Source organism: Canis lupus, chromosome 31 (genome assembly GCF_048164855.1).
Source record: "Canis lupus baileyi chromosome 31, mCanLup2.hap1, whole genome shotgun sequence".
Classification (NCBI taxonomy): domain Eukaryota; kingdom Metazoa; phylum Chordata; class Mammalia; order Carnivora; family Canidae; genus Canis; species Canis lupus.
Window position 1 is genome coordinate 19,798,741 of NC_132868.1, and position 14,549 is coordinate 19,813,289.

At 40.9% G+C, this 14,549-nt stretch overlaps 1 protein-coding gene across 8 annotated transcripts in view; it reads left to right on the forward strand.

Annotated features, from left to right (window-relative positions):
• The window catches only part of MAP3K13 (mitogen-activated protein kinase kinase kinase 13), a 169,783-nt gene that overhangs the window by 140,520 nt on the left and 14,714 nt on the right, over positions 1–14,549 (forward strand). For all 8 annotated transcript variants that reach the window (XM_072807715.1, XM_072807714.1, XM_072807717.1 and 5 more), the window contains 6 exons: positions 1,047–1,205; positions 3,015–3,173; positions 3,613–3,721; positions 9,976–10,085; positions 10,858–10,974; positions 11,671–11,808. In XM_072807715.1, the coding sequence (XP_072663816.1) occupies positions 1,047–1,205; positions 3,015–3,173; positions 3,613–3,721; positions 9,976–10,085; positions 10,858–10,974; positions 11,671–11,808 (792 nt within the window). The remainder of the gene's footprint in view (positions 1–1,046; positions 1,206–3,014; positions 3,174–3,612; positions 3,722–9,975; positions 10,086–10,857; positions 10,975–11,670; positions 11,809–14,549) is intronic.

The window sequence follows — 14,549 nt, forward strand, 5'->3', positions numbered from 1 at the left end:
GTGTTTTAAGGATTTTGTGTGTGTGTGTGACAGCACAAGCAGAAGGAGAGGGAGAGGCAGGCAGAGGGAGAAGCAGACTCTGCTGAGCAGGGAACCTGGTGCAGGGCTGGATCCCAGGACCCTGGGGACTCTGGGATCCCATGACCTGAGCTGAAGGCAAACGCTTAGCCAACTGTGCCACCCAGACATCTGTAAACAGTGTTTTTTTTTTTTTAATATTTTATTTATTCATGAGAGACACACAGAGAGAGAGAGAAAGAGGCAGAGACACAGGCAGAGGGAGAAGCAGGCTCCATGCAGGGAGCCTGATGCGGGACTCAATCCCGGGTCTCCAGGATCACACCCTGGGCCGAAGGCAGGCACCCAACTGCCGAGCCACCCACGGATCCCCAACAGTGTTTTAAAAGAAGTGTTTTTCTTAGTGGTTTGTCTGAGACTGGGAAGGGTAGAAACTAATATTTATTGAGCACAGGTGTTTTACATATCTTATCTCATTTAATTCAAATGAAAATTCCATGGGGCCATTATTATAGGCCCATAATTCCTTATCAAAAACTCTTCGAGTCATAAGATTTCAGAAAGGTAACATAGTGCATTACCCCACACTCCAAGCAAAGTCTAGGACAGCTCTCCATAATGAGCCACAGGTAAATAAAATGAGTTTGCTTGATACAGATGAGAAAATACTTATATATCACTTTCAGAGTTTTCTGCATGTTTGAATCATGGATAAGATTACTGTGACCTGAGTTGTCTCCATCATACTAGATGAGAAAACTGGCTTAGAAGAATCAGGTAACATGGCAGAGGCGACCCAGTTAGCAAGTGGTGGAGGCAGGATGAAACTAGGTGGAAAAAGCCCACCACACTGGGCGGCCTCACATGCGGGAGTGCCGCTCTGTCTAGGGTACAGCCAATGCTCCCATAATGTTGGAACTCACGAGCTGAATTCTACAGGGTAGGAGGCGGCAAACTAAGTTGCCAGTTACAGTTGTGATTTGTATTACTACTAATGATCTGGATGTTCTCTTTATTTCTTTTTAAAGTGTTTTGGTGACTCATACAGATGCGGTAAAGATTTCAGATTTTGGAACGTCTAAGGAACTCAGTGACAAAAGCACGAAGATGTCCTTTGCTGGCACAGTCGCGTGGATGGCACCAGAGGTGATACGCAATGAACCTGTCTCTGAAAAAGTTGATATATGGTGAGCAGCCCAACTAAGAGGCCTTCCCACTTCCCCTATTAGCCCTTCCCTCCTTCGACACTTGTCCTTTCCCTAAGTATTCCTTCCTGTTACTCACTTGTAAGTCTCCTATTATAAATCATCAGTTTTGCAGACCTTCACAGAATAGACTGAACTTTCTGGAAAATGGAAAGTTAACTTCAAATAAACATTTAGTGTAGAAGTCTTTGTGAGATATACTACATAATTCTCACCTTAAATAAAATACACTAAACTAAGTTTACCTGGGCTTGGTCCCTCAGACCATCACTGTATATATCAGTGATGTATGTTGCGGTGATACGGTTATGTGCTGTAGAGTTACTGGAAGTGTATAATAGGGCTGCTTGCCCTTTTATCATGCATCCCCTATGAGCTATGCTGTTTTTGGTTTGTTTGTTGTTGTTGTTGTTGTTTGCCTTTTAAAAATACCCACTTTTCCTTTGAGATTACGAATCTTTACTATTAATCGTCTATTTCCCCATAGTCCACTTTTCTTCCGTTCTTAAGAATGGCTACTAATAACTCTTAGGCTAAAAACCAAAATAATAGAATATGTTAAAATGACATGTAACACCAGAGTAAGATAAAGTAGAAATGGGGGATCATTTGTAATTTGGATAATTATCACCAATGCATCCTCCTTTGGGATTATACCAATTATGTTCCCAACAGAAATGTGTGTTTTCTCAGTCTCACCAACAAAATGTGTTAACTTTTTGGATTTTTGCCAACCATCTAGGTAACACATGGTATCTTGGGTGCTGTTTTAACGTGGGTTCCCCTTATAAGTTATAATGTACATTTTTTCATATGTTTACAAACCATTTATAATTTATTTGTGAGCTATTCTTATCCTTTGCTTAGGTCTCTGATCTTGATTCTTATCAATTTATAGAAGTATTTTATATATTAAGGAGATGAGTCTTTTGTGTATAGCCTTTTGTGTATAGGCTATTCCTATTTTGTTATTTTGTTTATGGTGGAGTTCTTTCTCCATGCTAGATTTTTTTTTTAAATGCAATTTAACTGATCAATGTCTACGTTTGTAGTTTTTGGATTTCATAATTAGAGAGCTTTTGCCACTCCAAGATTAGTAAAAAGAAAAAAAAAATTTCCCTTGTGTTCTGTCAGGGTTTTATGGTTTCATTTTTTTCTTTTCACATTTGAATTTTTGATTCATTTGGAATGTATCTTGATGTAAGATGAGCTATAGGGACATCTGGGTGGCTCAGTGGTTGAGCATCTGCCTTTGGCTCCAGTTGTGATCCCGGGGTCGTGGGATTGAGTCCCCCACAGGGCTCCCCGCAAGGAGCCTGCTTCTCCCTCTGCCTGTGTCTCTGCCTCTCTGTGTCTCTCATGAGTAAATAAATAAAATCCCCTCCCCCAAAAAAGATGAGCTGTAGATTTAATTTTTCCCCTAGTTGTCCCAATAGCATTTCCTGATCAGTCAGTGTTCCCTCACTGTTCTGGGATGTCACTTCTATCATATACTCAAGCCCTGTATGTATTTGGCCTATTTATGGATTTCTGTTCCATTCCATTAGTACGGCTGTCTATTCACTTGCTAGAGTTAATTACCAAAGCCTTATAATATTTCTTAATATCAAGCAGTATTGGTTACCCCTCACTGAATTTCTTTTTCTTAGTTTTCCTGGCTGTTTCTGTTCTTCTTATGGCAGTATTAGAATTTTGAAACTGGGTGTATATTTGGCTAAAAATTAATAAAGAATTCAAAACAAACCTGTATTTCTGTACTGTCTTTGGTACCTGTACCTGGTACTACTATAGGTCTTTTGGAGTGGTGCTTTGGGAGCTGCTGACAGGAGAGATTCCTTACAAAGATGTAGACTCTTCAGCCATTATTTGGGGTGTTGGAAGCAATAGTCTACACCTTCCAGTTCCTTCCACTTGCCCCGATGGATTCAAAATCCTTATGAAACAGACCTGGTAAGAAATCTATTTCTTGCAAGATTCTTTTACCTTCTTACTCAAAACCACATTTAAAATTTCTCTGAAACTACAGGGAGGTCTCTGATATGGATTTGAAGTGAGTCACCTGGTTAAAGCCTGGCAGACCTGGAGTTGTTGATAAATAAAAAATTTGGTATATCCTGAAATAGTAGGCCTTAGTAAATGATAGCTATTATTACTTTACTAGTCCTAAGGGGCTACTATTATCAAACACTGATCCTGGAGATGTACATTTTAGCATCACAGGTATCTCCTAATTACATTTTCCTTTTGCTCTTCAGTATGTGAGCACTGCCTGAGATATAGCCATGCACGAAGCCAAAAATGCTTCTTATAAAGTAGAATAAAATCTTTATGTTCCTGAACACAACCTCTACAATGCACAAGCTGTTGTTTTTTTTTTCTTAACTTGTAGGCAGAGCAAACCTCGCAACCGCCCTTCCTTCCGGCAGACACTCATGCACTTAGACATCGCTTCTGCAGATGTTCTTGCCACCCCACAAGAAACCTACTTCAAGTCTCAGGTAAGTCTGGAAACTTTCTTCCACTGTGCAGAACACACAGCCAGGGGACCCCAAATGAGAAAGAGAAACTCTTAGAACCATTCTGATTTTCATAACAATTATAGAGCTCTAGTTATTGTGAAGTGGTAACTTTGCTACCTCACACAGAGGAAATTTTGGACTTTTCTAAATACTTAAGATACATCATTATCTCATTTCAAACTGAACCACCCAGGTGTCCCTCAAAAGTCTTTTTTTTAATTTTTAAAGATTTTTATTTATTTATTCATGAGAGACACACACACACACACACACAGAGACAGAGACATAGGCAGAGGAAGAAGCAGGCCCCTGCAGGGACCCCAATGCGGGACTCAATCCCAGGACCCCGAGATCACTCCCTGAGCCAAAAGCAGACCCTCATCCACTGAGCCATCCAGGCATCCTATCATGATCTCATTTCAAAGGAACATGTGTAAGAATGTCATCCTCATAGTGGTGAAATTGTTGAAAAGAGTCTAATATTTGAATTAGACTTATTGCTGACCAGGGCATCTGGCTGGCTCGGTTGGAAGAGCTTGCAACTCTTGATCTTGGGATTGTGAGTTCAAGCCCCATGTTGGGTGTGGAGATTACTTAGATTAAAAAAAAAAAAAAGTTAAAAAATAATTCCTGTCAACCTTCATGAAAGGATTGCTTCCCTTGAAAGCAAAAATCTAAAGTACAGAGGAGGGATGTTAAGTATCAGAGAGAGCCCACAATAGAATTAGGCCCGGAGAGAACATTCACTCTAATTCTTTGTGTCACCTATTAGTACCAGATAAAATGTAATTTAATGAATCTGTTAGCCTTTACTGTATTACAGGCCATTCCAGACTTAATGGCTTACAACATTCATATAAACTCCCTTAGAACTATTAAAACTATTGCCTATCTATTCAAATATGTGTAAGTATGGGGCACCAGAAAAGAAATCTGTCCAATCTTTTTGTGTTGGTTAGAAAAGCAGTTTTTGGTAAGAGTACTAAGTCACAAGCTATTGAGATAGTATAACTGTATGTACTTGAGAAACTTCAAATTTGAAACAGATTTTACTTAAATGCTCCCAGAATGTCACTTCTGAAGCCAGTGCCACATCTTCTGCGTACCTACCATATGCAAAGCACTGTGTAGTGCAACGAAGCATCCACATTCAGTATCCTCATTTGTACTCACTCAATTTAAGACTTACTTTTACCAATACATGCAGCAGTAAAACCGAACTCAGAAAAGCCTCTTTTGGAGCAAGAATATGAAGGGAGGAGGTAGGGGAAGGGAGGAAAAGGAAAGGTAGGGGAAAACATTACACTGGACATCTTTTAATATTAATTATTTCACATTTTTCTCCCAACATAAAATTTTACCTCTCCTTAAATAGCCCCAAATCTGCTATGCTTGCTAGTTCCTAGAATTATTTCAGGTACTTATAAACTCATTTGTCTCTGGGTCTGAAATTCAGACTCTCTCTGGCTACTGATAAAGTATTTATGAACTAGCTACTGAAGTATTAAGAAAAGCAACAGACTCAAGTCTAACCCTTGCCCTGTGGTCTTGGGTAAGTCACTAAAATTCTCTAAACCTCCAGCATGCTCATCTAAACAGTGAAGATGATGGTATCTTCTCTTCCTTATGGAGTTTTTTATCTTCTCATTTTTCAAAGAGAAGATAAAAATGCAACTGTATTGGAAACAATAAACTGCTCGATTTTAAGATATTATTCACTGCCCAAGAAGCTACAGGAATTAAGCCTCCTTTGGGCTGTTACATTCTGGTGAACTCCAGAGATGGCTAAGGTAGCAGCTGGGGAACTCCTCCCCACAATGCTTTGACTTGATGCCACCCGAATGGGGAAGAGCTGATTGTTTAGCACCTGGTTTTGCTTTCCTGTTGCACCTGAGGCTTCCCTCTCCTCCTGCCAGCTGATAAAGCCCAGTCCGCATCAGTTACTGATCAGTGGTTGTTAGCCATGGGTCCCCACTTTCCACCAAAACTGGCAGTCAAGGGCAGCCCCAGTGGTGCAGCGGTTTAGCGCCGCCTGCAGCCCAGGGCGTGATCCTGGGGACCGGGGATCGAGTCCCACGTCACGCTTCTGCATGGAACCTGCTTTTCCCTCCTCCTGTGTCTCTGCCTCTCTCTATCATAAATAAATAAATCTTAAAAAAAAAAAAAACTGGCGGTCAAGGGCACTGCCAAGAGCCCCAAGGACTCCTTCCTGAGAGTAATTGCTTCAGCTATTTATCAGCAGCAGCACTCGTAAAAAGATGCAGCATATACAGCACAGATTTCACTACAGCATTCAATTCGGCCAAAGCTACTGCTTCATTCCTAGACAGTAACCTATTTCTCCAAGTAGGCAACTATTGCTTCTGGTATTCAATTGCATTTCACATCAATTGTCGTTGCCGTCGTCATCTTCTTTTGGTGAGCACTGTGCCCAATGTGGGGCTTGAACTAAAAACCCTGAGATCAAGAGTTAGGTGCTCTGCTGACTGAGACAGCCAGGTACTCCCAGCATTTGATATCAGTTGTTAGAAAACATTTTAGCGAGGCCCCAGCTCCCCCCCTGCTAGGTGGGTCATGTGCCCTGCTTCTAAGCTCTTCCACCACCACACTCTGCCTTTCCACCATTCTGATTCCCTCGAGTACCACTGCAACCACCCAGAAATTCAGGAGCTGGGACTGCAGACACATTAATGTGTTCATTATAGGGACAGACTGTGCTCCTTAAGGGGAATCTCATCATGGGGCTCCTGGCTGGCTGAGTCGAAAGGGCATACAACTCTTGATCTCAGGGTCGTGAGTTTGAGCCCCACATGGGGTATAGATATTACTTAAATAAATTTTTTAAATTTAAGAAAAAAAAAGACGATTTCATTAGGAGCAAGTAGGTCAGTAGGCAGAGGCTGGGCACTCATGTGAGAAGGCAGTAAACAGAACTCCTGTGCCAGTCAAGGGGACTTGATTTCTAGGTCTTTTCTGATTCAGAATCTCTGATTTCCTGCTATTTAGCCCCCCAACATCCTGCTTCTCTATTCCTCCAGCTAGGCTGCAACTGGCTCAACTTCTCTTTTTCCTTTTTAAAACTCATGGTAAAATATGTATAATACGAAATTTGCCATTTTCAAACATTTTGAAGTGTACAATTCAGTGGCATTAATTAAATTCACAACATTGTGAAACTGTCACCACTATTTCCAAAAGTTCTCATCACCCCATTAAGCAATTATTTCCCATTCCCTCCTCCCCTTAGCCCCTGGTAATCTCTGTTCTACTTTTAGTCTCTATGAATTTAGCTGTTCAATCTACTGATTGAATAACTGGAAGGCTGGAGAAGACAAAAACCTTTTAAATGGTGTGGCCTGTCCACACCATTTAAGTTGGCCTTAAATGCTAGATAAGTTGGCCTTATCTAGGACATAAAAAGGATCCCATTAATGGTAATAACCCAAGTCTCCCTGGATTTTTCCCTTACCTACTTACACAGGATTTGAATGCCTTGTGAGCCACTCCCTACTCCCTCCCTTCCCCCCTGACATGCATTTGTAGGGGGATCCCCAGTGAAGAGTGGGGATCTCAGTAACCTCATAGTAACAACTGCTCTGTTTTCCACTGACTGGCCAGACACAGCAATCTCCTATCTAGTATCTGCTAAGTATTGCTTTATGGGTTGCTCTGTTTTGTGCTACAAGACATTAGGCCCAGCTGGCATCCATTGGATGCTGCCATAACCTAAGGCACTGCCATCACCCACCGAGAGCTGCCATTTCCTTCTGTAACTAAAGCTCTGGATTTCTCAAGATTCGAGAGCTATGCATTGTTCTGTTTACACCAATGAACTCTTCCTTTCTCTGTTGAGTTACACTTTGTTAAAGGTAACAGAGCAGTGCTGGTTATGGCCCAATGTTTTACAGATATTTTAGTGAAACAATGGGAGATGTACCTCCACTCCTATGATGGTGGCTTTGTTATAGATCAGGTTCATGCAGGATTCTTTCTTTTTTCATGCCTTATTTTCTCTCAAATTGGCTTCCAGCCTACCCACCCTCCATTTCTACAGATATGCCCAGACATGTCTGAGCTGAAGACTAAGTGCAAATTGGAACTCCTATTATGTAAAGATTCTAAGCATATGGGATGGAACTCCAAAATTAACATCTACCAATAACACCATAGCTTTGAGGAAAATACATTATTAATCAGGACCTGGTGTTTGCCTACGTATCCTGTTCCCTCTTCATGGGGGGATGGGGGATTTCTCTTTGGAAATAGACTTTTTTTAATAGGTTTCGATCTTCAAAGGGTTCTCTCTAAATTCCCCATTCCCGTAAACTAGGTATCAGCAGATTTATTTCCTCAAGAAAAAAAAAAAAAAAATCTGTTCTAGGATATCTGATTCCTGACCACCAGAGGGAGATATTCCTTTCCTTGTCCCTTCTTTTGGTATTGCACTAGGGCCTAATAACATTTTTGCACAGAAGAGGGCACTTTAAGGCCCAAACTTGGCCCCTTCCCTAATCCTTTTTTGTTCTAACAACTCTTGATTGTCAATCTTAGGCTTCTTTAAGTTCAAGTACTCTTACTTATTCTTACTTACTTACCAAACGATGGGCAGCACATTCTGGATCTGACTTTTTGGTGATATTGTTTGACAGGTTTGGTGCCCAAAAGTCAACTGACTGAGAAATCTTTCTCCAGTTGTCAATCAATATATATACATGAAGATCTTGCATATTATAAACAGATAAGAAGGATGATCACTTTCTAAATAATTGCAATATGATTTCTTCTATAAAGTAAATGACTAACTGAGCCTGGGTGGCTCAGTTAAAGACCTGACTTCAGCTCAGGTCATCTCAGAGTCTTGGGATCAAGCCCAGATTCGGGCTCCCCGCACAATAGGAATTCTGCTTCTCCGTCTCTGTCTGCTGCTCTCCCTGCTTGTTCTATCTCTCAAATAAAGTCTTTAAAAAAACAAGTAAATGAGAAACAGGAAATTTGGGGAGAAACCTCCTGTAATTTCACAATTACATAAGCATAACTTATCCCATGATCTAGAGAAATAATTTTAAACATGAATCTAAAGGTAACAGGATAGCTCCAGAGGAAGAATATATAATTAGAGGCATTTAGTTACACATCTAGCTTTTACTGGAAATTATCTTAATCTCATTAGCTTTTTGGGATTGTAGTTTATATGCGATTTGAGGAAATGTCTCCTTTAGCTATTTTCTAGAAACTGCCATATTCCAGCAGAGGTTTCTCTACTCCCTAAAATTTAGGTAAAATTGGCCTGGAACTCCATGCCTTGTGGAATTTCCAGTGTCCTAACACTTCTGTGAATTCCTGGGAGATTTATAATTTCATGGTCATTCTCACTCTGCCTTTCTAAAATTTTTGGGCTTTATCCCTGCCACCTTGTGGTTCTTTCTCTCTCCTATTGTTGGCCCAAACATGAAGTTCAGCACCTTTCCTCGATATCTAAAAAAACAAAACCACTCATTCAAAGCCAAGGTGAGTGTCGGAGACTTTACCAAATGTTTAGGAAATTGGAAGAGGCTTACATTTTGAACAACTGAAATCACATATTAGGTATTCATCCTCATTCTAAAAATTTTGTCAAACTACTAAACTGTCTAGCCATACTCTTTCTCCTGCTCTTTCTCGTTTTCTGTTCTTTCCCTCACTCCCAAATTCCTATAGAGTTCCCTATATTTTTTTTCCCAAGGCCAACTGTTCATGCCCCTTGCATCTTCTACTTCAAATATTTTTTCCAAGATATTTTCATAAACAAAACCTAAGAGGAATTCTGGTGCCAATTATAAACATGATCATATTCTCTCTGGCACATACTTATACCAAGTGGTTATCAGAACTCCTCCTTTTGGCCAGGACATCTCAGCCATCATCTTCACTTAAAACTGAGCTCTCTTGTTCCAGAGGTGATGGCCAGTATGCTAGCTGTGATATTTCTGGTGGTCAGTACAGCAAGGAAACTGGAAAAGAAATGGCACCACGTGGAACTAAATACAGAAAATGAGATCATGGTGTGTGGGGTGGGGGGCACAGATACAGGAGCATGAGATATTTTGCTATCAACTAATATTTATTGAACATTTATTCTGTAAGGGTCTTCAGTAAAAGCATGCAGAAGGCAAAAATCTTGCACCTGATCCTATGGTTACATCAGGGACTGAAACTCCTAAAATATTAACAAAGTCCAATTTATCCTCATCCAGGCTGAATGGAGAGAAGAGGTGAAAAAACACTTTGAGAAGATCAAAAGTGAGGGGACTTGTATACACCGATTAGATGAAGAACTGATTCGGAGGCGCAGAGAAGAGCTCAGGTGTGCTGCTCTCTCCTTCTCTACCGCTTCTCATCCCCAGATCTTCAGACACAGGCGGAAACTCTCTTTGGGAATCACCATTTCACCTTCTACACACCTTTCACCTCTGCTTCTTATGATTAATTCTCTTTAAAAGGCACCCCAAAAGTTAGGCCTCCCTTACCACTGTCCTGTCCTCCCCCTGCATCCTTGTTAGCCTCCTTTATCAGATCTCTGCAGCCAGTTCTCCTGGAGCAATACTATTTCTTCATTCAGTGCCTATCCTAGGTAGGAAGGTAGCACTTTATAAGACATAGGTCCTGATCTCAAGATGCTTATGCCTGGTTAAGGGGTACGAGACATAGACACAGATAACCATATAGGGTCAGGAGCTCAGCCTTAATTGCGTATTTCCATTAACATGAGTTATTGAGTATTTCCATAACATGAGTATTCTAGTGTATTCTCATTAAGATATTGTCAGTGCTACACAGACAAAGGCTTCAAGTTATACACAAATCACATTCAGAGTTTATCTGTGCCACCTGCCCCCCGCCCGGCTATTCTGTATGGCTGGATGTGGCCCCTAAGGATAAGCCAAATGAAAGCTTGAATTTCCCATTTCCCACTCCATCTTGTCTAAGTCTTTACATCAGACAAGGGATCCTTAAAATTAGACGGCCCTCAGACAAATGTGTTTGAAATAAACTATCCCGGTTCTTATTTCATTAGAGCTGTTCTTTGGTCTGCCCCAAGGTGGCCAGCTTCGCTGATCCTGTATTTTCTTTGATAGGCATGCTTTGGATATTCGTGAACACTATGAGAGAAAACTTGAGCGAGCTAATAATTTATACATGGAACTGAGTGCCATCATGCTGCAGCTAGAAATGCGGGAGAAGGAGCTCATTAAGTATGTACCCAGACTTCTGTCTGTCCTTCCTGAGTTGGGTCTATCAATCAGCCGAAATACACTGTTCTGTCCTATTGCTACTACTCAAAAGTAACAGGGCAGATATTTTATTTATTCACCTATTATGCCTTAAGGGACATGCTGTGCACAGGCCCATCCCCCCATGAAGTTTCAGTTGAGTAGGCTTGCCGCAGAGCTTGTTATAGAGATATGTGCATTCGACAGACGTTTGCAACTTCACCCTGACAAATGGCCCCAGGAAGGGGTCCTCATTTCAAGAAAAGTTTGGTGTAGGTAAGTGGGAGCTTTTTTGCCCACTGGGGAAATAAGGTGGCTGATGAAAGTGGCCTAAGGTATTCTTGACAATAACAAGGAAACCCCGTGGTCTTGACTAAAACAACAACTAAAAATAAATGGGTCTTCTATCATTGCACTGTGTCTCTCATGAAGTATGTTGGGGGAGGAACGGTCAGTCCCGGAGTCCATCTGAGAGTGGAAGAGCACAGTGAAGTCAGATTAATTGAACTGAGCATCTTTTTTCCCCCTTTTTAAACCTGAATAGTAGCGTTGTTATTCAAATAATGTGTATCTGTTAAGTGTGACCAGCATCTGTGAGTGGAATTAGCCTGTGAAAAAGTTCTGCCTACCTTTTCTGTCTGCGGTGACTGAGATGTGCCTTTTCCTTTCATTCTGCAGGCGTGAGCAAGCAGTGGAAAAGAAGTATCCTGGAACCTACAAACGACACCCTGTCCGTCCAATAATCCACCCTAATGCCATGGAGAAACTCATGAAGAGGAAAGGTGCGCCTCATAAATCTGGGATGCAGACCAAACGGTGAGATACCTATGCCAACCTGATATTCAGAGAAATGGAAAAATACAAAATACATTATTACACAATGGTATATCCACTCTGTAGCTTATCATTAGCACACTTGCTTTTAAATAAAACAGAGTGGAAAAGTGAGAGAATGTGTCATGAACTCTAGGAATCTAGTTTTTTACTCTCTGAGACATAGATATTTACTGTTTTAGCATGGAACAGTGAAAAGAGAAATAAACTGAGGGCCAGGCAGATGTGGATTCAAATCCTGGCTCTGTCTATTATAATAAGCCATATGATGTGGACCATGTCACTTGACCTCTTTCAACACCATGGGTAAAATGGTCTAAGGATTATACATGAGATTTCTTTTTCTTTTTTTGACCTCTAGTATACAGGGTTTGGTTAATCATAATTCTTATTTTATGCAACATTGGTCCATGTGTGTGCCATTTTTATTAATTTAGTTATTTTTAATAATGTAATAAGTGCCTGTAAATCCACCACCAAAAACAAATGCAGGGGCTTTGATACTTGTATATACCTAACCATGTGGAGCCCCTCATTCTATTCCTGCATGAGATTTCTGTGAAGTTTAAATAAGATAAATATGAAATCACCTCACAAATCATAGGTACTAAAAAATGAGTTTTTGAGTATTTTTTTAAAGATTGCCCTTTCCTCTAATTACAATGCATTTCCCTTATATTAGTTTAATCTTACAATGTTCTAACAATCAGTTTTTATTATCAAGCTCTACTAGATGCCCATTCCTCCCAAATAATGAAGAGTGGACTCTATCCCAGCCACGTTAATGGAAAGGAAAGAAATGTCCCAAAACCTGAGGTGTAGACCCAATGGTCTCTACTCCAAAATGCAGTAAGAATAAGGGTAATGACAAAATGCAAACCAAGAATGTATTTTAAGGCTTTCAGAATAGTGGCCATTCTACTATAGCATGACTAATATAAATCTAAACTACTAAAGAGTAATTACATGGATTAATTTCAATTTTGCTTTTACTTACCACCCCTGATCACCTTCTAGTCAAGTTCTGAGAAATTGTTTGCAGATGGCACCTGGCACAACCCTTAGTGGATCCCAACACCTCTTTATTTTGATGTGTCAATCAGGGAACAGGGTGCACCTGCTGGCTCCTCCCTGCATTCTGCTACAGTTAGCACTAAGAGCTTCAGAGGAGAAAATACTACTGCTCAATTTTTCAAAATATGAGTTCATGTTTACTTTTAATTTTGGCTCTGAGAAATATGTTTGGAAGAGTTTGCCATCACCCGCACAAGCTAACTGAACTCATCCAGGAAGACGCCCTAGAATGGGTCTTTGAACTGCAAAGAGTTCTGCTCTTAATTGATTGCCCCTGGAGGATTTCAGTTTCAAATTATTTGGAAAGTCCAATGACTAAGTCATAAGTCCAGTGACCTGTGAGGAGATCAGAGAGTAAAAACCATCCACCATCCTTTGGTCTAGATGTCAATGTGGGTTCAGTTGAAGACTAAAAAGAAGAGAATCAGAGTTCAGTTATGGATACACCAAGCCTGTTATAAGCGAGTATAACCCAATACAGTAGTCTCAATACCTCATTATGAGGAGAGGTTGGGAACGGGGAGAGAACTATTTCTTCCCGTTGGAGACTTGGGTTCGAGTTATGAGTTCTGCCATTTACTTCCTTTGTGATGGACACAAGCCAACTATCCTCTAGTATCCTTCAGCACGCTTATCTGTAAAATGAGTATCGGAAAATGAATAGTGGGAAACAAGTGTGTTATATATTATAAAGTGCTTTGTAAACTCTGAAGTGCTGTATCATTGTTATTCTGTGATTTTTGCACTGCCAGGTTCAATAAAGGCAGCCTTCACCTGACTTAGGACACTTTCACCTCAGCTCTCTTCTAGATCCCACCATAGCCAGTCACTGTGTAAGTAGATGTCCCCACCTGGGCCTTGGAGGGCTCTCTTGCCTCAATAAAAGGCCCAGGACCACCTTAATCCACATATTTTCTGTGGCACAAGTTGCCCAGCTGACTGCAGAACCATGAACCTGAGACCAGAAGGTGCTCACAGCAGCACAATACTCTGCCCAACTTATCATATGCCAGTATTTCCTGGAACTTCTGTGCTAAGACGAGCCTTTAACTATTCTCCTGAAAAAGAAGAAAAACCCATCTCCTACAGCCTGATACTAACTAATTTCCCATGAGCCCCAGATACTCAAATGTGGTCCTTGGTTCCACATTATCTGAGAATGTGTTAGAAATGCAGACTCGGGCCACATCCCACACCTGACCTCCTCAACCACTTTAATAAGCCCCAAGTGATTAGTAGGCACCTTTAAGCTTGTCCTCTGACTCTCCAATAAGCCTGACTGGGGATTAGGAGAGACTTCCTGTCTGGATTCTCCCAGTAATGCACTGTGAGACGATGAGGCACTTTGGGCTTTGGATTCATCAGCACATAAGGTAGAGGTGGCACTGTGGTTTTCAAGCAAGGTCTGGGACACCCTAGAGCTTGCAGAGAGGTGTTGGGGATTATTGCAGAAGTAGAGAGGACGAGGAGGGACGAGCCCTGCAGGGAGGGGCTTCTGCTCTTCCACCCCTCTTCAACTGTTTCACTATATCTGTGGGAGGAGGAAGTTTGAGATATAATAGGCATTTAACATTATCTTAGTTTCAGGTGTACAACATAACAATTCAATATACATATATATTATGAAATACCACGATATGTCTAGTTAA